Source organism: Callospermophilus lateralis, chromosome 17 (assembly GCF_048772815.1).
Source record: "Callospermophilus lateralis isolate mCalLat2 chromosome 17, mCalLat2.hap1, whole genome shotgun sequence".
NCBI lineage: Eukaryota > Metazoa > Chordata > Mammalia > Rodentia > Sciuridae > Callospermophilus > Callospermophilus lateralis.
Genome location: NC_135321.1, coordinates 19,017,992 through 19,043,249, shown reverse-complemented (window position 1 = coordinate 19,043,249; position 25,258 = coordinate 19,017,992). Strand labels below are relative to the sequence as shown.

At 40.1% G+C, this 25,258-nt stretch overlaps 1 protein-coding gene across 12 annotated transcripts in view; it reads right to left on the bottom strand.

Annotated features, from left to right (window-relative positions):
• Positions 1-25,258, bottom strand: part of Tcf4 (transcription factor 4) — a 343,890-nt gene that overhangs the window by 157,302 nt on the left and 161,330 nt on the right. For 11 of the 12 annotated variants that reach the window (XM_076837111.1, XM_076837105.1, XM_076837108.1 and 8 more), the window contains one exon: positions 10,644-10,708. In XM_076837111.1, the coding sequence (XP_076693226.1) occupies positions 10,644-10,708 (65 nt within the window). Of the gene's footprint in view, positions 1-8,781; positions 8,797-10,643; positions 10,709-25,258 lie in introns of those variants that run through there. The other variant, XM_076837115.1, reaches the window with a different exon arrangement.

Here is a 25,258-nt window from a genome sequence, read left to right as displayed (position 1 = left end):
GTGGAGCCGAAACTACCCTTGGAAAGTACAGACTGCATACATTCTCCTAGGCTCAGGGAACCCCAGCTGTAATGCAATGACCATGATTTTCATCAATTTTCCTATCAAAAAAGAAAAATCATTGAAACGTGATCCCGGCTGGTGGACAATGCTGGATTTTCTGCCCTCTCCATAGCAGTGGCTTCATCCTGGGAAGTCATCTACTTTTTGACTCATCAGAATATCAGTTTTCTATGTCCAGGCTCCCTTGGGGGAAAGTGCATGCCTCTCCCCACTCGGCCCGCTCATGCGCAGTCAGAACCTTCTGACCAGCACGGAACGTTCTCCTCTGCAGGAACAATGTGATGAGAAACTTTCTAATTCTCCCAGAAGGGTAGATATTTGTACTCCCACATAGTGGGATGTTTTCTATGATAACATGAAGTTAATTCACTTCCTTTTTCTTCTTGGTTAAATCACTGTACTGCTGGATTGATTAACTCACTGGAGACCTATAGGGATACCCTACATACTTTGAGTCATGGAAAAGTTATGCCATGAACTATTTTATATCATTAGGTATTTTACTATTATTCCTCCTTTGGATAAAGAATTTTACCGTCATCTACTACTGACCCTTATCTTCATTTAGTGATCAGTGAGTGTTAAGGTAAGGGCCTCAACCCACCAGGAAGCCACTTGCATGGGTTTCCTATGACCAACGGGCTCATTTCCTCTTCAGGTTACACCCCATTTTGCCCGAGGATGATCACCCAGGTCTCAAAGAAGCTCAAGAAAAATTATCAATCGATCGATGCACAAGATGAGTTAAGATTTTGATCCTGATTTTGTAACTTTTATGTTTATTTACATGATCCCTTAAGAGTTAAAACTGCGTATCAGCCCTTCCCTTTGACGCACTTATCCTGTGTTTACTGAAGCCGGGTTCTCAATGTTTGCTTCACAGGGCTTGCACAGTACTGTTTTAAATGTACAGATGAGGGAAGAAAGAAAACAAAGTGAGAAGAGATGAAAGTAACTTATCATCAAAAAGCATGAAAACAGCTAGCTATTCAGCTAAATAAAAAATAACATATTTAGCGATTTGTAATATAAGGATAAAATGAACTCACTGGGTCTCTGGAGGTCTGCAATATGATCTTTGCAAAAGGTAGCTTGCCAATTTAATTGAGGTAGGAGTTATTTAATTTTTTTACAGGTATAGTTTTCAATAAAACTACATATGCCTATAATAGTGCAATGGCAGATGTGTCTCGATTATTAGAGGTGGGCTCAAGGGAATTTATACAATGGATCTTGAAATCTGTAAGCAGCTGTGGGGGGGGGGGCTGAAATAAGAGGGGAGGGTGTCGTACCACACACACATGTTCTTTAAGTGCAGCAATGTTTTGTTATTTTACTGCAGGTATATTACAGAGATGAAATTTAATAACTTACTGTATACAATACCAATAAAACTGAGAAGATTCAGTGCCCTGCTGTTCATTAAGGCAGTCCAAATGAGCTCAGATTATTCTGTGTGCATGCACGGTCAAACCCCAACATGCAGAGACCCACAGATGCAGTGCTCTCGAGAATGACCACTGCTTGAAAACCTCCAGGATGCTCTCCTTCACTGCAGCTCGTCAGTGAATCACTGTTGTCCCAAACTCACAGAAACATAGCTTTAAGGAGGGCTGAAAATAAGATGTATCTGATAAACAGAGAGTCACAGAACTCTTTACTGAAAGATTTCTTCTGACAAGAGAGGGGAAGGGAAATGTGGGCTATGCAGGTTTTGTTAAGTGCCATAAGAATGTAACAGTGATAAAACACTGTATTCACCCAAATCTCTTGAAATGCCAGGCTGAAGTCAGAACCCCACCAAAACGTGACTTCTCCCCTGATTAAAAACAAGAAAAATCTGGCACAAATAAGGGCCGGGCTATGAAAAAGGCAATATTTGCAGGTCAGAAATGCTAAAGCCAACTAACTAGCCCCCCCCCCCGCCCCGCTTTGGGTTCTATCCTCCCTTATGTCCACTTCCTTCGATGAGCCACAACACACCGGGTACTGGAGGGCCACATTGTAGGAAGCTCAGTTGAGCTATCTGTGAGTGAAAGCACATATAAACAAATCCGCATAAACATCCCAAGCACAAACAATTTTTTTCAAAGAGTGGGTGCTTCAATTCTAAGCACACTATCAGGCATGGCAGTACTCAAGAATATCTCTTCTTGTTCTAAGTATTTCTTCTAAAAAAAAAAATAAACAGTTCTTAATAAATCCTTTTGACTTCAGATTAGGGGGGTTTGTCCGTATCTTCTAGTGTTCCTGATATTTAATTCTGGGTTTCAGTTCTAGCAGTTTCAGTAAACATTTCCTCATCAATGGAATAACACCAAGTCTGTCCTCAGACAATAGAATAAATATTTCTGACAGTTTGCATTGAAAATAAATTCTGATGCTAAACTGTGAGTACACCACCTTTCTCAGAGAAAGAAGCTATAGAGCTACCCGGATTCCTAAATGATATGCAGGTATACTTCAACATGAAACTTTATCTGGTCTACCCCAGAGTTAAATCAATTATGTTTGGTCATTAATTGATTTTATCCTTTCTTTTTACATATCAGAAATATAAGAAAGGATTATAGTCCTAATTGCTAGAGGTTATTAAAAACTCCATAATGCTTTTCATAAGAAAGGAGACATTAATCCTAAAATCCTGGTGAAATTTCAATTTGTATACGAGAAGTCCATTTCTTTGGTGTCTCATAAATCATCTCACAGTGATTTCAAGGGCGTTTTAATGCACTCACTATTACAAAACTCACCTAGGCTTCCAAACATACATTCTGTTACTCCATGCATTTCACAAGTAGGTTAAATGCCATAATCAAAAAAAAGGGGGGGGGGGGCGGGGGAAGTCACCTTTAAGAGCCTACTAACGGGATTATTTCAGAATCTTGTTGTATGTAGCTACTGTGCAGGAATAATAATTTGATCTATGATGAATCCAAATGTGTGCAATGGCAAACCACATTCCGCCGGCACTGCACAAAAATCAAGGCCAAAATATCTACGCATTTTAAAGAAAGTGTTCATGGCTGTTGCTAAAATGTGAATTGGCATATTCCACCCCAGCCTTTTCACAGGAAATCCTCATTGGTTTTAAGGAAATTACACATGCTAAGTTTGAGGATGTTACTGAATAGATTATTCATAAACTTTTTTTCTTTTTTAAAGGCAGGAGCAGGGCAACATGCCCTCCTCTCCCCCGACCTCAGCCACTCGAATCAATCCTGAGAAGACCCCAGTGAAGTCACTCAGTCCTAGGTTCTGTCAGGTCCAGATTCTCCAGGGAGCCTGAAACCTACTGTGAGCGCTTTCCTCGACAGACCTGACACAGGCCTCAGAGCCTAGAGAGCCATCCTGGCCTGGGCAGCAGGGATCCCAATGTGGCACAGTACTGGCTTTGAAACCGGATATTTTGGAGTCCAAAACCAGACTCCAAAACTTCCTTGGACTGCAGTTTGGGGTCTGCTTGTCTTATTGCTAAATTATTGCATGAGCAGTATTAACACTCTGAGATTTACACTGGCAAACTACCTTTCAGCAATTCCCTCATTTTGACATTTGCTCATCACCTACAACTGGACTGGGGCAGGGATTACTTCCACTATCTCGCTGATCCTTGATCGAGCGGCTGTGTGGAGCATCACGGCAGTCCACCAGAAGGGTCGGCCAGCCACTGATGGTCAAGCCTGTGAAATGTTTAACAGCAATTACTAGAATGTAGGAGGGCAATGTGAGGATCCAGAGAAATTCTAGGGCTTACTGCAAGATTAATCGCACAGCAAGGGACACAGAGATTATCACACAGCTCCAAATATCATCAATAGAATACTGGAGTTCGGTTTGCAAAGAGACACACCTACCACTACCTCCTGTCCTGAAGTTAAGGCTTTTCAGACCCTCTGGGGTGGGTCCTAATCTATTGCTCTTATTAATATACTTTAAGAGATTGGAGAATGCGCGAACCCTGCCAGCAGTCTCCAGGTAAGCGACATATTAAAGCAAAGACTATCGACATTATGCTAGTCCAGGGTTAAGAGGTTGAAATCTCAGATCTGCCATTTAAAAATGGTTCTCTGAAAAATATATATACTTTTACACATGCATATGAAAAAGTATTTTATTTAGTAAAAAGTATTTTACTAAAATTGGCAGTGCTAAAACGAAAGAAAGTTCTTCTTTACAGGAGAATGTCAGCTGTACATGTAGAAGGAATGACAATTTAAAAAAAAAATTGTCAATCTGAAATCCACTGATTTCGGTGAGGGTCATCAACACACACAAAAGCCATCCGGTTGAAGGCTGTTGGGGTAAGGGGGCATCTGCCCAGTGCCAAAGTAGCTACTGAAAGGTTACCTGCCATTTGCAAAGCAGGAATGGTTCTTTACAATGGAGTGATCTGTGGGTTGCTTCTTTTATCAAGTGATCTAGCTAGCATTCTAGCAGCACATAGTTGAACATTCCGAAGGGATACGAAGCCTTCCACATCATCCCTTAGCTCCTCCAACCAAGAATGCTTAACCTAAACCTGAATCAAGCTTCAGACCTAATTTTCAGTTTGTAGGCAAAACAAGGAATGACTGAATTTTTAAAGAGTAACACAAAGAAATAACACAACAATTCTCTAAAAGGAGGATATTTTATGAGACAAATGGCCGAGTCTCTTTGAAGTAACCATCACAAAAACAAAACAAAATAAATAAATAAACAACCAGGAACTGTTCTAATTGAAATTATAAAGAGAAATAGAAACTAAAGGCCATCCATAAATGCTTTTGTTAAAAAAGCCTATAAAGACATTTTCATGAGGATAGGAACAATTTGAATATGAATTAGGGTTAGGAAATTACTGCTAATTTCTTCAGGGTTGATAATAGTATTTTAGTTAAATAGGCAAGTATCCTATTTTTAAAAGACACACATTGAAAAATCTAAGGTTGAAATCTGAGATCTGCCTCTTAAAAATGGTTCTGTGAAAAAAAATATATATCCTTTTATATATGCATACACAAAGTAAATGCAACAAATATTACCACATGTTTAATCTACATGCTGGGTCTATGGCATTTCATTTCATTTCTTTTTCAATTTTTCTGGGCATTTAAAAAAAAAAAATTTAAAGAGCCTGCAGACCCACCTTCAAAGAAGTTTTAGGGCAGGAAGATGAACTGAGCCCAGGAGTTCAAGGTCAGTCTGATCAACATAGTGAGACCTTGTCTCAAAAAAAAAAAAAAAAAACTGAAGTGAGGAATGGAGTTTGATCTGATTTCGCCTGCTAACATTCAGGAAGCTGCTGGTGGGGATGAAAGACAGGATATGAATGCACTTCCCTTTGTTTTTCTCCCTAAGACCTAACACATCACTAGAGGGTTGATAAATAAAATTGTTGATCAGTGCATTGAGAGAATGGATCTATTCTTCTCTCTGGTGAGTGTTGGGTCACTTTGAGGGTAGGGTATACCCACAGCAACGCCCCAAGAGGACTGAGCTGCTTTCTGAAATACCCTCCTGGGGGCAGAGTCTTGAGGGCGTACACACCACAAACCCAAACACTGCCACGTCTGAAAGCGTGACTGCAGATATCCTGTCCCATGGCGGTGCATCTGAAAGATCAGACTAGGATCTTGACCTCTGGTTCTAATACCACACCCACCAGAAACAGAGAGCATCCACAAGGTTCTCATTCACACGTTTCCCACACACAGGCCTAGGACAGGGATGCCACTAGGTAAGTATTCAGCTGAGAGAACGCCGGAGGGAGTGTCTCTCCACAGTAGGACCTCTGTGTCCCTCAGGGCCTACGTGGTAGCTTAGAAGGGAAGGCTTTCCTGATTTTCACAAGCTTAAAAAAGATTTTGCTCACTCTAGGGTTCATGCACATCCCTAATTCAAACTTCATTCTTTTCCAGAAGTGACGCTAGGGAATTAAGTGATACTAGGAGGCACATGGTACAGGGTGCAAGATAACGTGAACATGGCCCCTGCCCTCCAGGAGTTTAAGAATCCTGGTGGAAACTGGTATTCAACAAATACGTAAATAACGGCAAATCTGAAAAATTACTAAAAAGGAAAGGCAGAGTGCAAGGGCGGTATATCACAGGGAGTGGGGCAGGTGGGGTGCACGACAGAGGTTCCCTGGAAGAATGCATAGGACCTGGGACCGAATTACTGATTACTAAGAACACTTAGACAGAATATCAAATTAAACAGCAATATGCATTTCTGCTTACACAAGGCCTAAGTAGCCATTTTCATAACAGACAAAAGGTTTTTATGGCTTTTGACTTATATCTTTTCTATTTTGACGTTAGATAAGAAAAGCTTATAGAGAACAAAAGTTCTAGAATTAAGTCATTTGTAATACCTTTTGTATCAAAAATCAAAATAATTAAAAGAAAAAAATCAATTCTCAAATATGTAATTTTTTGAATCATTTGATTCAATAAATTAAAAATGAGTAATATAAACAACCTAAGTTACACAGAGAGAAATCCCATTTCCTCTACAGCATCAAAGTTTCTGGAATTTAACAACACTATCCTAGATTAGGCCTAATTCTTAAATCCATCGGTCAGTTATAAGATCTAAACTTCAAATAACTTTATCAGCATAGTCCTATTTGATTACTTGCTGAGAAAGAAAATGAACTTGGGTGAGGCTAAAGCTTGGCCTTCCCTAGAGAAAACAAGATGTGAGCAGGGACATTCAGTTGTAAAATTTCATATAAGGATTTCAAGACATGGTGCTGATTTTCCATATATCACTAATTTTCACTGCCTTTTAAATGAAGGTCATATGCAATGTATTTCCATACCTTAAATAATCTAATTAAGGCACAAAGTCTAAAAGCTTCATGGAGGTCAGCAGAAATGCCACATTTTGAACGCGAGTCATTACCATAGAGAGTATATTTCTATAAAACAATCTAGGAAATAATCAAACCTAGCTGCACATTAGAATCACCTGGGGTGCTGTCAGAAAGCACAGGCCAAGTACTAAGTCAGGTCCTAGTAGAATTGATCTCATAGAGGACTCGGCTCGCTCGGCACTACCCCCTCTCACATACCCATCTTGCCCAGGAAATACTATTTTAACAAACCACGTTTTGGACTAAGGCTGTAACCCGTTGGTGAAGGGGGCACAACAACTCCACACGCTGAATATTAACTTTCATTCAAGGAAAAACCTCCCTAACAACAATCATTGTACTGACCTCATCTCTCATTCAAAACTAAAAAGTATTGGCAAAACTAAAAAGTTTGCAAATCACCAAACATCCTATTGCAAGCAGGACAAGAGGTCAAAAGCAAATGATATTCTTCTTCTGTGATTTGCCATGATACACACTAGAAATTAGGTATTGGCTATCTCAGGTTGAAATTGGACTATCTTGCAAAAAAAGTTTATTTCCACTCATTTTCGTTCCTGTCATACTTTCCATTATAAATCGCATTTTCTCTGCCAATAAAAGTAGAATGAGGTTGCAATTTGGCAAGAAAGTTTTAAGCCTGGGTGTGACTTCCGTACCCCAATTTGATTCAAACCAGTTTTCTCGTATTTAGTGAGAACTTTTTAAAGTCTTGTTTGGTCGTTTTTATTTGTCTTTTGGTTCATTTTCTACACAATTTCAAAAGTCTCAAAAAAGTCATCAAGTTTATGTCTGATAATTTCATATCAGAATGCATTAATGAATGTATATTATTACTCATATTTTTAATCTAAACAACTTAGTTGATGATCGTGAACCTACAGGCATTTGTTTTTCTGCTAAAATATCCATTTTTTAAAAAGTCATGAGTCTAGCACTATCAACATTAAATCCACAAGAGAAACATAATGGACATATACATATTTATACATATTTTAACCCGATGCACTTTTTCGGTCATTCATATCTCACAGTAACAATCAATTTCTCCACACAGCCTTTCCCTACCTGTTGCTTACCACCACTGATTCTCTGCACCCAACAAAACGCCCTTGGGACTGAAATCAGCATGTCCCATGCAACCCTGCTCATCCCTGTAAGTCCACGGGGCCATACTATTATCATACGAAAAAGCAGCCCTGGAGCTCCTTAGGGCCCACTGGCCAAAAGTTTTAGTCCAGCATCTCAATAAAGTAGCAAACAGGAGAAAACAAAAGCTGTCCCCGCCAGAGTCACTCACCTTGTCACACAGTAGGGAACCATTTCAGCTGTGATCAGCTATTTAGATTCCAAGCCCAAGATTGTGCCTTTCTTTTTGGTTTGTGTGGCTGGTGTGGTAGACTGGGATTCAAAGAACAAAACAGCTCAAGAGAGTCCCTAGAAGACAACCTATGGTCTGCTCTACTCCCAAATTTCACAGAAAGCAGAAATTCATACCATGTACACTCCTCGCCTCCAGGCCCTAGGTTCCCAGGCAGGGAATTTCCAGTGTTTCTCTTTTAAGCATTCACACTGTTTATGGAGAGTGCTGAGACCCAGCTGAACACAGGGATAGTCGGTTCCTGCAAGACTCCCAACCATGAAGCAGAAATAAGAAGGAAGGAATCTGCACACTCCCCAGCTAGAGAGAGGAGGAAGGCTTTTTAAGAAAAGCAGATGCAGTCTTATTCCCCATACACAAAAGAATTCTCCTGGACAAGGAGGTCTCAAAAGGAACCTCCCAAGGCCCAGAAATTCAGGCATCGGAAGGCAGCCAGCCACCTCGATTCCCCCCTCTGCCCCTCTCCACTTCTCACCTTGTGTTTGCAAAAAAAAATTAAGCTCAGTTTCACCCGAGGCAAGTATTCCCCACCAACGGAGGAGGGTCTGTGTTCTGCACACACAGACAGACTCACACGGTCTGGATGATGCTTTCACAAGTTAAGGGGCCTCACGCTTACTCAGCAGAGGAAATCTTTGTGTCTGTGAGGAATCACGCCAATTCCCATTAGTAAGAAAGGATACAGGGGCGAGGAAGCCTATTCTCTCAATGACCAGCAAAAGGGGCCCAGCGAAAACAGAGACCTCTGCCATGACCATCTGCAAAAAGGAAGGATGTTGTCAACTTTCTTCTCCCCAAAACTCTAGTGACCTCCGCCTTGACCCTCAGAAACCAGATCCACAGGAACCGGCTCTTCTGCAGGAATTGAGAGCTTTACACCAGAGACCCAGCCCTGAGAGGCTTGTCGCCCAGGCTATCTGCCCCGAACATGTGCACTCACATTCCAAAGATGTTTCCGTTGCGCTGGAATGGCTGTAAATTTCTTTCCTGCAGAATTCTTTCCAAATAAACTGCCCTGGACTGCACTCCGGCAGGAGTCCCTACCCCAAGCACTGTTCACCTCACCGCAACAAATCTTTTAGATGCCAAATGTGACTGAATTGGCAACTGGGCCAAAGGAGTCAACTTTTAAAAATGCAAATGTATACAGGGAGAAGGAAAAAAAAAACCCAACCCACCAGAATTCCACCTTTCATGATAGATGCCTGGTACACAAATGATCCTTCCTTCAGACACTCTATTTCATTACTAAAGCGCATGTGTTCTTACATTTCTCAGGGATATATTAAACAGGTTGTTTAAAAAACCCAAATGGGTTTTCTCCCCCCATATCATTAAACTGGGAGGGTGAGAGAGTTCAAAAGACTAAGCATCCCTTTTCCAGTATAGAAAGAACGAACCTTCTGTCTGGGTGAATTAAAAAAAAAAAAAAACAAAAAACAGTAGAGAGCTTTGAATATGAAAGAGTATCATCAAATTCTACCAGAGTTCTCCAAAGTAAGTGACTAATGCTTTTATAAAAAGGAGGTATAACAAATTAAATATATGATCAATACTGATACTGAAATGAAAAAGAAAGCATCTATAAAAATCTCAATTGTCTCGAAACGAACCTTCCTCTTCAGCCTTGGTAGTATTTTTAGAAATGGGCTCTCTCCAGAGAGTTAGAAGTACACAAACGCAGAGTGCAATGGGCACACGCACGCACACTACACCTTTGTATCACACTGGCATTTTATTATTTAACTAAAGTGCTCCTATTTTTCTAGCTCACGCATGCTTCCCCTGAGACGGCTTTGCTGTTAGCCTGCTGGCCTTGACTTCCAGCCAAAAACAATTCAGAAACAAAAAGGGACAACAAATCATATTTTCACAGACATTTTTATCCCTCAATACCACCCTGTTTTCACACAACATCATACAGTCCCTAGGAAAACTATAATTTAGGGCACTAGCCACCCGAACCCAGGGTCTGACACATGGTTCCACGAAGCATTTCCTGTGCGAGAAAGTCTTAAGTTCTTAATTGCAAATAAACTCTTTTGATAGAACCACTCTAACCACATTGCTGGTTTGCAAACAGTGCCACTGGTGCAGGCTGATGGATTAAAAAATAAAAACAAGCCAGTGGACGAAGTCCTGATACGGCAGAGATCTAAGGATGAGGTGCTTATCAGTTCTAAGCTCTGAATTCTTCCAAGACGTACACACAGTCACCAGCAGACTTTCAATGCATCTTCAGTGTCACAGTTGAAAATGTAGAACTGAATTTACAAAGCACGCTGATATCCCCAGGTTAACCCTCTACACCCTTCCCCAGCCCAGAGTCACACTTACCTGGTGGCAACCCTGTAAGTTTGATTCTCTCCCATAAGATGAGTATGAGCCCCTTTCTGTTTTACCTGCCAAGAGAAACAACAAAAAAAAAAAGTATAAATCGTGCTTTTCCTTTAAAGACAAATCTCCTGCAGGTAACAGACATCTACTTCTCTTCCCCGATGTTTACATACGTAAAGTAGGCACTACTGGCAATGTGTGCAAGCAAGAGAGGGATAACACGTCCTCACTCTGGCGATGATAAACTGGAAAAAAATATCCTTCATTCCTATTCTTAGCCAAACTGCTCCACACTTCCAAAAACTGTCATTCCAATGGCCTCCACTTTCTCTAACAAACAAATTGTCATTCCTTATTTTCACTTTCTTTCTCTCTCACAAAATTTAAACAATTTCATTTTTATTTACACAGCAGGCAAATTATCTATGTAATGACCCTGGCCTAGTCATTCCCATTGATTATATTGACACTTAATGGTGAGGCCAAAGCTAATCAATCACAGGCTCTCCAGATGGTGAGTTTAGCAAAGAAACTATTCAAAATTCTGAGTCTCTCTGTCCTTCTCCCTCCCTCCCTCCCTCTCTCCCACCCTTCCTTTCTCTCTTTCTCTCTCTCTCTCTCTCTCTCTCTCTCTCTCTCTCTCTCTCTCTCTCTCTCCCTTTCCCAGGAGTAAATTCCAATATTATCAAGATAATCCTGGATTTACATTTGGGAAAGAGGCTTTTGACAATTCACCCACCCAGAACCCAAGTTCAGATTCTGCCAATAGACCCAGCGGGACCAGGGATCATGGGAACGTGCATGTCTTGCTCCAGCTCTGACTACTCAAGTCTGAATCTGCACGCTGCTCTGCAGGCGCGTGTGGAGCCTCGGATGCTGTGTGGCCACGTGGAGGGATGAAATCAAGGCTTCTCGTTTGTTGCTTTATAAAGTATGTTTCACCTTAATAATCAGCAGGGAAGATAATGAGATTACAAGAGATCTAAGCAGTGGAGTCCAGCTGGTGACCTATGAAAAGTCACAGAAAACTGCCCAAGCCAGTACAGGCCAAGGGACTAGTGAAGCAGCCAAAGGCTAGGGACCTCACCCCACTCAAGACTGGGGATTCTCCTCTCCCCTCCACCAAGGCTTCAAGTGCATTGTCCTTTATACACAGATCTGGACTACTCCTTTCCCCATTGGAAAATTCAAAACGTGTACTTTAGCTGGGCAGGGTGGCACACACCTGTAGTTCCAGCTACTTAGGAGGTTGAGGAGGGAGGACCTCTGGAGCCCAAGAGTTTAAGACCAGCCTGAGCAACACAGAACACTCCATCTCAAAACAAAATCACCAAAATACAAAACAAAACAAAAAAACTCTTGCATTTGGAGGGTATGGATGCACAGTCTTTTAAAGCTTACGACCCTCAAGCTTTCCCCTCTCAGCCCAGGTTAACACAAATGCTAAAAGTTAATAGTGGCCTTTTGTCTTTGAGCTCAATGGCAATGCTATTAGAGTATGCCGCTCTGACAGCACACAAAGAATGCATTTTTCCAAAATTTTATATCTGGTCAAAAGCATGCACTGTAGCTAACTAAGTTACTACACACATACACACACACACACACACACACACACACACACACACATGATTTTCAAAGAAATCCAAACCTGAGTCTTTAAATTAATCCTTTTTCTCTCTCCTGCTGTTAACTTTTCTATTCAGTGACTCTCAAACTTGGGAACCCCCCCCCCACTCATTTCTGGTATAGTGTTCAGTGCAAATTATAAAATCAATGCCCGTATCACCTTCAATTCCAGTGAAATAAGATGCCATCACACTGCCTGTTAGTCTTAGAGTCCTAACAGAGTAACTTTCAGTGCATGGGGTCATACCCTGAGGAACAGGTGCATTTACCTATGTCAGCAATGTGCCTGGTCACACTACACAGTAACTGATTCTTCTAAGTCAAGTTTAAGCTACTCCTACCCTTTAACTGCTCTTTATAAATACTACTAACAGAAAAGGCTCAACCTTGATGAGCTACATCAAAAGGGAAGATATTGTATCTTCCCTTAAGCTCTTGCATCTAAAAAATCTCAGTACAATAATAACAATTCGTTTTGACATGATATCCACTGTTTCATCACTAGACAGGCAGGCAGGGAGGTAGACTGAAAAATAAACCAGGATTCACTTGAACTTCATAGGAAATTGAACAGCTAGTGTCCTGTTTTAGTTGTTTCTGAAAACTGAATTGTAAAATACAGTTTGAGAAAGGCAGGCCACCAATATGTTTTTTTTTTTTTTTTTTCCTGTAGAAAGAATTACTGAAGCAATCCCTGAGAGAATGTGACCACCCAGGATTATTTCCCAAACTCGACTCCCGCACACAGAAATGGAGGGAAGGAATTTTCCTACCAGGATCTGTCTCACTTTGTATACATGAGTGGGGATTATTTCTCCTATTATTTTAAAGCCAGAAGGGCAATGCAAATAGTAAGGATTAAAAAAGAGAGAGAGAGAGAAAGAGAACAGGTGGGGGAGAAAGAGAGGAGCAACTAACAGAAAGAGCAAGGGGGAAGGAGTGGCGAGAAGGGGGCAGGAGAGAGGAGAATATGAATTCACGAGGCAGGAGTCCCCAAAGTACTCTTGGCTACATGGACCCAGCACTCTTTACTATCATATCAGATACAGACTGCTTAATCTTAATTTTGCTTGTTAAAAAATATTTATCCAGATACAAAAATAAACCCACTGCAAATTACAAGTTGTCAGGGTTAAAAATCTACTTCTGTTTGTGTGGGGGAGGATAAGAGACCAGCATAGACATGAATCATTCTCAGTAATTTGAGTGTTTCCATGACATCAATGGGCACCCGTCCAGGACTCTGTCGAAGTCTGCGAGGTACCAAAGAGGCAGCGCAGCCAGCAGGAGGCTGGGAGGTGGACTTTTTTTTTTTTTTCCAAGGATTATGCTCCTTGTGAAGATTTCATCTGTAGCATCCACTTTTACCATCAAATAGATTGCTCCGGAGATCATGAGCGAACACATTTCATTCTGATAGTGTAAGCCTTTAACTTTATTACAGCTTTTTGTTCCCAAATTCAACTATAAATCTGCCCTCAGAGCCCAAAACCCTGTTTGGGAGCAAAATAATCAGGATTGTGGATAAAGCCCAAGAACCTTCTCAAACATAAGATTTTTATTCCTATCATTTTTTTTTAATGATAAAAAGCAGCCATTTTAAAATGACACCTCATTTTCCAGGAATTTTTTTTGTTGTTGTTGTTAAAAAAAAAAAAAAAAAAAATCTTTTGTGCAAATTGCCCACTGAAAATGGGCTAGGGTCTTAATGTTGATTTTTCTGCTAAAAATTTACTGGAACATTGGTTTCAGATAATAAAATTTTCAAGAGTGCTGGTAACATGTTTGAGTTGGACCCTTAAGGAACTATCTGTTCTCCTGAACACAAAAGCCCCCACATTTCTGTGCCTCCTTCCATGTGAGCCATGGATTTTTGTCAGTCATACCAACTGGCTGGCGCGGACAGCCTCGGTCCTCCTTTCTCCATTCTTCGCCACCCACCTCCCCCCATCCCCACTACCACAACGGGCGCTTTGAAAGAGCTAAAGATCCTGTATTCCCAATATTTAAAAGAGATAGCAGTGATGAACAAACCCGGTGCGTTCACTGCGGAATTTTCGAGACAACCCTCCAGTACTAGAATGCGACAGCCGCTGCGGATATTTTTTGGCACAAAGACAATGGTGGCAGTGCCAAGCCCTATGGCTAAAACTACTCAAAAGAGGCATAAGGGGAGCATTAATCGCTCAAGTCTTTTACTGCATGGAGTACCGTTGTCCATATTTTAAAAACTAAAAGTACCCGTTAGTAACATTTGTCGTATGCCCATAAATGGGGTGGGGGGGGACTCCTGAAATATATACCAGAAACAAACCTTGTCAGGCTTTTGATTCATTTTTATACCTAAAAAGGACCAAATGTTCAATTCTGCTGCTGGTGACGATGCCGGTGCACGAAACGAATGATATGACCTAATGAAGTACACTGAAGGCTGAATGAAAGCTACAGAGGGGATTTCATAAGCTCAGTCGACATATTGGCTAAACAACTTTCTTCTGCAAAAATGATGTATACAAGGAACATGTAATACTATGTCACAATTTTTTAAATGAAACAAGAAAAACGCTGTAAGTGAGCAGACATAACATCCGTCAATCAATCCTTTTGGAGACAAAAGAGATCAGCACGCAGCCCCTTCTCTAGAACACGTCGGCATCTACAGGGAGCGAGCCATCCAGAAAGCCACCATGGGTTCTGTCCAGACGAACCTATCCTCCTGCTAAAAACCAATATTTAAATTTGGTTATCAAAAAATGGCACCAGATGATAATCGACGAAGGATTCATTTGCTGCTTCTGTTGCCCATGAAAAACTAATTTAAGCAGAAAATATACAAGCAACTTACAATTCTTAAGGCCGATATTTTTTGCTGATCTATTTGATAACCTTTTATCGGGCTGTCCCAAGAAGCAGAAGGAAAACTTGTTTTTTGTTTTTTTTTTTTTAATATGGGGGAGGTATGGCTAACAAATGTCTACAGAATCCAAACTCGATATTTTTGTATTCCTACATTATTTGCCATTTGACTTCCAATTTTACTTCCAAGATAGCCAAGGTATCCTACTGCAAGGGAACAGGTGACAATGGAAATACCGCATGAAGGAAAGAATGGTCCCCAAACTCCATTCCATTCACAGGGATGCCACCAAAAAAAAAATCACCTTGAGTAGGTGACTGTCTCTGGACACACGGGGTAGCTCGAAGTGACATGAAAGAGCCAGAGACGGGGTCAAGAGCAAGTTACCAATAAATGATTTCTGGAGATAAGCCTGGACATCGAGGATCCCTGTGATGGTTGCCCAGTAGGATAGTAAACAGGTCCTGCTTGTAAAAGGCCAGTGTCAGGATTACATATAAATGGCAGGTGTGTCACCCCCTCTGAAACAGGCGCACCTGTGTGGTGGGCCATGTCATCCTCCAAGAAGCCCCGATGAAAAATTATCTGCTGCTGCGGGACACCAGCAGACAAGGCCCATCCACTGCGAGTACTTGTTCTGGGAGCTGAAGAATGGGCCCTTTGTTCCCTAGCGTCAGACCAGGGAACTCATCACTAACTGAGAATAAATGTCGCTCCCTGTCCCCAGCCCCAACCCAAATTACACTTGTAATTTCTTTTTTAAAAAGATACACTCAAAGGTCTACTATGCTAAACAAAGACCTGAAGTCTTACGGGTCCTGAAAACATACCTGTGTTATCAATTACGGTCCCTTCATCTTTTTCCTCCTTTGCCTAAACAAGATGAGCCCTGTCCTTATCATGCATGAGCCACCACGCAGACTGATCTACGGGAGCTGCACAGCCGCCCTCAGCGGCAGGTAATACCAACACCACCTTACAGATGAGGAAACTGAGAGTCAGAAAAACACCCAAGGCCACACAGGCCTGAGAGGCAGAGCCAATGTTCAATCCCTGGTGGTTTATTCCCAAGGCCGTGCTCTTAGCATATGATTTGGCTGCTGGTGTTCAAACTCTGAAAATTAAAAAAAAAAAAAAAAAAATCTATAAACCAGAGGCCAATACTGAAGACTCTCAAATCCCAGAGCTCAAAACACTCATGAATTTGATATGAAATTAATGAAAGTGTCTTATCGGCGGTAATAATTTACATTTACATGGTGTTTTATTCTTAAAAGGTCTCCAGGTACCTCGTAGCTGTACAAATGATGTACACGGAACCTGTGACGTATCACAATTAACTGCCACCATCTCCATGCTAACTCAAAGCAAGTAATTAACAAAAACATGGCAGAAAACAGCATTCCTCTCTCTACACATCTCTTATGTGAAGTCTATGACTTCCTGCTCAAATGCACAAAGAAGAATGGAAGTAAAAACATAATTATAACACAGGATAACTCAGCATGGCTCAAAAGTGTCTTCTATGGAAAAGCAATTCTACAGCAGGCTCCAGAAATCAAACAGGAGACTAGATAGAAAGACCTGGGAAACACCTTCCAAGTATCATGACATAGCTTAGCTGGTTAAAGGCTCTGAGAAGTCCTGCAGGAAGACATTTAATTTAATCTAATTCAGTGTTCCCTAACCTTCTTTTAAAACACATACCTGCCTCCATCTTTTATGTCTATCAATACAAGTCTGAGAAATTTTAGGAACTACTACTACCCAAAAAAAAAAAAAAAAGAACTTAAGAATATTTTGTGTTAATTAATATATGCTAATAATTTCCTATCAAATAACTAGAAGTTCAAAAATTATATTTTATCTTACTTAAATTAGTCTATAAACATTTTGATTGTTCATGTGGAGATACTTCTATAGGTTTATATTTCTCATGGATCTCTATGGACATTCAGGTATCTTGGTTGGTCTGACCAGCAAGTCAATCTTAATTATCCCTCATCCCAGTGCAGAATCAAGAATCTCCATTGGAAGGAAGTAGAAGTTGACATTATTCCTTCAAATTCTAAAACTTCAGAGGAAGAGAGTTGGTTTTCTCCTGTAGAATCTAACCACAGGCATTTAAAAATTCAAATTCAAAATAGAGTTCATGCTAAAACAACTGCAACTCAGTTCTAGCAAATAAACTAGTCACCCTATAACCTAGGGAATCTCCCTCCCCTTCTTCCTAAATTGAGAACAGGGAAGGAGGGAGGGGTACAAGTGAGGAAAGGATACTAGGTACATAGTGTCCACGCAGCAAAGGATGATGGGAAAGGGAATCAGCTGGGCTTCTGCAAAGGGCTAGCATGCATCCCCTCTTTTACTGATGCTACGTTAGTCATAAAAACAGATCACTCAGCAGTGGTCTGTAGGTCTGAGCCTGTTGGAGATGATGAGTTTAGTCAATCCATCTCTTCTCATCTAGGCACCAAGCTGCCTTCAAAACTATGTGTGGTGAAATCTCACATAGGCTGAGTGTCTCGAGGCACTACCAAAACTCTTCATTTGGGGGGAAACCCAAGATTCAGAATATATATTCAATTACCCTTAAAGCACTTACATTTGCAAAGCACTATACAGTATGAAAAGTAATTTCAATAATCATTTAAGTCAACACACTCTAGACTCATTAAATGGACATTTCGGTCTCGGTGGTTTTTAAAGGTGAAGTTAATAAAATTAAGAAAAGGTGGCCAGCTGATACAGATGAAAGGTTATACAGATATCAAGAGACAACGCTAAAAAACACTTTAAATCCCAGGACTAGAGTCCTTTTCTAACACACCACCTCTTTTTGGAGTATCCAGATGTGCCACCTCTACCTACTGTGATAAAACACATTATTCCACTGGACCTTTCCCTACCACAACTCTCTGCCAACATCACTTCACAAAGGTGAAGCATCCCCAAGTCCTTGATAGATGGAAATGTCTGAACTGGTAAATATCCTAACTGAACATTCTCTGGTACATCAAAAAATACCTTCTCAATGCAGAATAAAAATATCACCTTCAATTATTCCATGTGCCCTTGCCAACAACTGCCAACACAGTCCTCTCGTTCACCGTCTTACACAGGAGCACACACGTTATCAAATTAAAGCACAGGACCTTTATGCTTTATTTTCCGAATGCAGGGAAATCTTTCATTGAAAATAACACTAATTCCACAGAGTGTGCAATTAATCAACATAATCATGGGGATAACTTAGCTGTTTGGGGAGGTGTGTCAAATAACTCCTTAAGGCCACTAAAGTACCACTTGAGCCACCAAAGTAATGATTTTCTGAATCAGCAATTTGTACAAGGGTACCCTGGAGACCCGAAGGACTAAGGGCAACCCCAGATCACTTGACTTACTTCTAATGAGTAACGTACCACTGGCTTTCTGTGAATAACGTCTCCATACTGCTACATTTTTACTGCAATTTGAGTCTGTGATGATTGGGGACAGGCAAGGCAATTAAGGATTTGCGTGGCCTTGGAAGAAAATGCATAGGCATTTGGAAGGTTACTTTTCTATTTTTTTTTTAAGTCCTTTAATGTAAAATACAAAAAGAATTATCTTGCAATACAGGTAGCAAAAACAAACAAAAATATTTTTGCTGCATTCTTAGACCAAAAGGAAGACAAGACGCAGGTTGGCCAGGGACAAAAGCCATGCTCACAGACTCAGCCCTGTGGCTAAGAGACCTTGCTCATCACAAAAACCATCACCAAGACTTTTCTTTAAAATTCCACCAGTTACTGTTAACAATATTGTTAACAAGCAAGGATCAGAGTAACCAATTCAAGTGATAGACGCAGCTCTTAAGGTGACATTAGATAGATAGAACCCCACTCAATCTCACAACCTGCCAGGTAAGAAAGCATAGATTTCCAATAGGTCCAGTGTATTTAGGTAGATCTTCCTAAAAACAAGCTAGTAGTGCTGATCCTCAAGGCCCTCACAGACAAATGCACTTCACCACAGGCTGAGAAAGTTCTGTGTGGTTAAGACTTCAAGTTGGCTCTTCTCCACCAAGCAAGGCTAGTTATTTTGGAAAAAAAAAAAAAAAATTAATTTCACATTAACAAGTAGATTCCCCCCAGTAAACACCAGTGTCCCAACCACAGGAGACCTAGGGTTGTGAGAATGGCTGCAAATCCTTGACACTCTCAAAGTGTCCCCTTTTCCATTCTACCCAGGAGTAGAGTCACCTTTATGATCAGGATCAGCTCCAGGAGGCCGCCATGAAAGCGGCTGTGGTTTGAACTTCAAGGGCCCAAGCACCCAGGCAGCCTCCCTGACCCTGCTCTGCTGGGAGCATGATAAGCCCATACCAAGTGGGGAGACTGGTTCTTTCCGTCACATTGGAGGAGACCTGGGACATTTCTGACCAAGTGTAGGAGTAACACCTCACAAGAGGAAGACTTTGTTACTAAGTTAAATTTTTAGAATCTCTAGGTGAATTTTAAGAAGCCACATTTCACCACCCAAATCACTTTCAGTCATAAGCTGTTGCCCACTAAAGGGAAAATCTTAGTCATAGTAAATGTAAAAAAATAAAAATGCTAAGACTCTGAATGAACCAAAGGAGAACAGAAAACAGAGTATTGTATTATAGTATTGTGTTTTAGAGAATCCACAGAAACACGTAATGATCTATACTGCAGAGTTACAAATTTTAGCACTAGCCAGGCAGGCAATTTTCAGTTTTCACCAGCCTCAGTTTTCAAACTGAGTCCTCAACTAACAAGAATATTCTTATTCTTATTCTTATTTTTTTTACTGGGGATTGCACTCAGGGGCACTCGACCACTGAGCCACATCCCCAGGCCTAATTTGTATTTTATTTACAGACAGGGTCTCACTGAGTTGTTTAGCAGCTTGCCATTGCTGAGGCTGGCTTTGAACTCACGATCCTCTGGTCTCAGTCTCCAGAGCCACTGGGATTACAGGTGTGCACCACCACACCTGGCAACAATTACCATTTCTTAAAGAAACATGCACACTTAGTATGATACTCAAGATTGCACAAAAACGGGGGCAGGGGGCTGGGAAGTCATGAAAATTCTAAAATAAATTTAAATATACACGTACATACGTATATACACAGAGGTACATAAGTAACATTTTAACCCAGATAGAAGATTGTCCTGAGCGTCATGAAGAGTCAGTGACATAATAAATGATCATTCCTCTAGACTTTGTACGGAAGTACAATTGGCCTATATTCCCAAAACATACTCTACTGAGAAGTTCAAGGAAAATAGCCCAGAATTTAAAATCTACGTCTGACATCTTCAGAGTACACAAAGAGTAGGAAGATTGCTAACCTTTAAGTATAGAGAAGAATGAGAGTTGGGGGGTGAAGTCTGTTCATCAAAGTCAACAAGAACACGGGGCCCACAAGAACCACACTGTCAGGCAAACGGGCCAAGTTCCTCAGAACCCAACCAGCCTTCAGCATGAGCCACCATTAAGGGAAGGTGAGAGCTCACAGATAAAACGACACAAGTCACAGTCCCACGGTAGGATGTTTAAGAGAAGCCTCCCATTCACTGCATCTATGAGAATGACTGACTGAAGTAAGACAGAGGTGGAGGGAATGGGGATCAGGGAGAAGAAGGAGAAGGAGAGGAGTCTCCATAAGAATGACCTCATCCTGGCCAAAGTCTGCCCAAAAAAGCATCACATGGAATATATGGCTACAGACAGCAATCTTCAATTCTGAAACCTGCAAAAATTATCATCTGAATAGCTGTGAAAGAAGCCTAAAAAACACGACACCAGGAAATAAATATTTGTTGGATGCCTTCTGTCTCCCATGTGTTGGATGCTAAAGAATCAATGATGCACATCACTCCTAAGGCTGAAATACTAAGGAGTAAATACAACGCCACATATCAGTCAGAGGTGTTGGGGGACAAGGAGAAGCACAGGGAAAGAGAGGAGAGGCTCACTCAAGATGGGGCGGGGGAGGGGGACACTAGAAAGGACACCTACTTGAGATTCAATGCAAGATCATTTCATAAAAGATTGTAAAGGGGACTTAGTATGTGTTAGAATTCATTCATAGTTATTTGAAAATATTAAATAAATCAAAATAAACAAAAAGTGACACATAATTTATATAAAAAATATTAAAAGTAACTTGAACCTAAAATTAGAAAGAGGTACAAGTGGGACAAACTTACATGGCATTTGACCCCTTCTCTAGCTCTACACCCTTGTATTATTTCATGCCTTTGAGTTTGGCTTTTGCTTACAAATAGGAGAAAATTGCAATGTAAGACAAAAGAACTGTAAACATCTAAACCACATTATCTAAACAACAAATACAAAATTGATTCAATCAAGTCATTTCAGAGATATATAGAAATCACTTATGCAAACAATTATCATAGAGAATACTGTTGCTGTTTTGAGGACATACTGCTTATAAGAGCTTAGCTCTTCACTAGCAGGACCCGACATGGCAATGGCATGTTGACCAGCAATGGCAGAGACCAGCTCTCTCCTTCCTAAATGCTCTTGAATAGTTTGGAGTTATGACCTGGGAAAAAGAGATCATCTATGATCTGTTCTTTTAACATCTCACACTTTATCATCAACAACCACAGGAAAAGCAAAAGAGAACAAAAGAGTTCCACTCAAACTACCATTCTCACTGTCGGCAGGTAAGCAGAGCTTAATCTGATTTGCAAGGAATGAAAAATGCCTTTATAAAGCAGTAAGATGTAAAGCTACATTCATTTTCCTTGATGAACCAAGTGAAAATATCAACACTAGCAGGGCCCTGTCTACTAGAGACTACCTATCATGTCCCTGACATAAACAGAATCACATTTAAGAATTTCCATTAGGTTCCATTCCCCAACTTACACAAGCAAAAGTTCTTCCTAAGTATAACCAGGCAAAGAGGGCCTATGAAAAGACAGACGGCTGCCTAGGAGAGTGTGAAACCAACACAAAAGCACAATAGTGGCATCTACTTTACATGTTATTTGAACAATTGGGTTTATTCTATTTTAACAAAAATACACCAAAACCAAAATCCTTCCAAATAAGAAAAAACTTAACTTCCATGACAGTATTAAGCTATGACTTTGTAATCACTACAAATATCTGATTAGTTTTGCAAAAATGAAAACACACAAAACAAAAAACAAAAACACCCCAACCTTGAAAAAAGTAAGAGGAATGAAAGGTCTCACATAACCTGCAATTCCTATCTGAATGGCCAGCAGAGGGCGAACATGCCCCAACAGAGCTGGCTGTGATAGGCCCTCCCTAACCTCATTTAGTACTCAGTCTAACCAAATTTGAAAGGAGGGGGTGACACATTCTATCAGTGGCAGTAATAAAACTAGTGTGCTCAACTTAGGGCCAGTAAGAAATACACACAAGTCTACTTTATTATTAAATACCAACTTTATTTTTTCTTAGCTGCTTCATGTAAACTTGTTGACTAAAAAGAAATCATTCTTTGTTCAGAAGTGAGCTTATGCTAGTTTTCAAGGCCACTGTAGTTTTTATAGACTTATATGACCTATATTAGGAATTTTACATAACATATAAATTTGTAGAAGTAAATTACTGAATTTCTAATATTCAACATTTTAGAGAGTGCATTAAATTATCCTTTGAAATATTTATTTTTAGTGTATGTATCCATATGCCATATATAAATCTATTAATTCATTTTTGAGTCCTAAAATGTACTGTTATACATTTCAATTGAAACAAATAAGTTATTTACTTTTGCACTGATTTGCCCTTGCTTGGTTACCTCTCTATTCTGGATCTCTATAGTACAATATTTGCTTTGGGGTCTTACTAGTTATGCCAGAAAAGTACCTCATAGTTATGTATCTACACATACATATAAATAGGGCACTATGTATTTATTTAAAGAAGTTTTCCTATGATTACAAAATTCCTCCTAGTGCTTTCAAGCTTGTGATTTCAGAAAAAAAATAAATAGCACAAATAGGAAAGAAAAAAAAAATCAACTCATAAAAGCAACAAATTAAAACAAACATCAAATACTACATTGTTTTTTTATAGTTAAAAATTAAATAATCCACAGGATGTTTAGTCTGTAAATTCAAGTAGATTAGAATAAACAGAGGGTCTGCAATTTAGTTCCAAATGGAGAGCGTGGCTGGATAATTAACTGCCACTGTCTATCCACCCAAATGACCATTCGACCTCACCTCTACTCACCAAACAAAAACAATGAAGCCACGAAACATCTCCATCAGGTGATTTTTTTAGAAAGCATTCTCTACAGACTTGAGAGATGAACTTAATTTACAGGATCTACGAACCAGGTGGTTTGGGTACATGTAGGTCATGATAAATAATACGCATCCTTTGGAGGATGTGGCTACACCATTTCTGCCTAAGTTAAAAAGACGACGTCTTATTATTCCTAAGCACTCAATTCTAAACTGTTTGCACAATCTGTTAAGTCCAGGCAAATTTAAATGATTCTGACATGCAGCCTGCTAAGGCCATTGACGGGGATAATGCCTCTTTACGTGGGTAAAATTTTGTGGCATGTAGGTCACTCTCTTTAGGGGAATCAACTGTGTGTCTCTCCTTTGCATTTCCACCACAATCCTTCATCCTGCAGCCTGGAGCTGAGAGTGAAATGCAAGAAAGGAGCCGAGTGCTCAAAGCAAAAATCTGCTTCCAGGACAATCCATTATATCTGACAAGTTAAATGTTCCATGGTAGGCCATATGGCATCAGAGCAGGCCCGGCGATGGAAGAGGGGGACTCAGCAAATGCATCACAATTAAGGAGTTTGGCTACAGACTTTACTTTGAATTACTTCTTTTTTTTTTTTTTTAACCAAATTTTAAATGTCGTTCCCTCAAATTTTCAATGGAATCCCTTGGATAAGAAAATTTTTAGAGATGCTCCACGGTTTCATATCTCATGATTTGGGTACTGAAATCTCAGCGCAAAGGGAGTCGTGGCCACTTTCTATCCGATGGAGTTTTAAAGCAGAGAACCTGTAGCCTCAGTTTTTAAAATTTCAAGACAAACAATATGTAGGCTTTAGCTGTTCACCAGACTAGAGTATTTAAATGAAACTGGTCATCAGATTGGAACATTTAAATGAAACTGATAGAGCACTAAATAAAACCAGTTTCCATTCTAAAGTCTAAAATAATCTTAAAAGCTATGCAGCCATAAGTGCATATTCCGGGTTTTTCTGTGATTTACTTAATATCCAGCAAATGAATAAACTGAAGGCTGCCACAGCTGAATTTATCTCCTCCTACCATGCCACCAAAAACCATGCCCACTGCTAACACCACATCTCAGAGACAATCTTACAGGCAGTCTAATTCACTCTGTGAAAACTCTGAGTTGCCTGTGACAATAAATATCTGTTGTTGGGGACAATGTAAGATAAATTAATATTAGTACTGTCATCAAGGTATGTATTTGTTACAGTAAGGCAAAGGAAGATGAAATAAAAAGATCAAAATAGTTACTATACCATGATATATTGTGTTATCATTATTTTAAATTAAAAAAAAATAAAAAATAAAAGCCACATAATTGTTCTTATTTATCCCAAAGAAAACTCAGGGGAGAGCTGGATCCGCAATAAAAGCTGGAAAAGCTTTCTATGGAAGTGCTCACACTCATCTGGCCCAATGGTAATTTTATCAACTCCCTCACTTCCTGGAGATGACACAATTCTTAAACAGATTATATGGTGTGTGTGTGTGTGTGTGTGTGTGTGTGTGTGTGTGTGTTTTGCCGGATGTGCAATAAGGGGTGGGTTCTAAGCAAAGATTACCCTTTAGGTATTCGCAGTGGCTTGCAAACATGAAATTACAACGATTAAAAGAAACATGCATACATCTTTCCAGTAGAGGAGCCACCAAGACTCATTTCCCTAAACTATTTTCACTCTCCATTTCTCCAGAGGGTCACCATTTCCCTCAAATGCACCAGCTTCTGCCTTAATTAAGAATAACATTGTTTCAAAGAGCATACATACTTTATAAACAGGGGTCATTTTCCTTCCTGTTGAAAATCACAAACACATTTTTCTTAAAGGTGGCATTTGTTG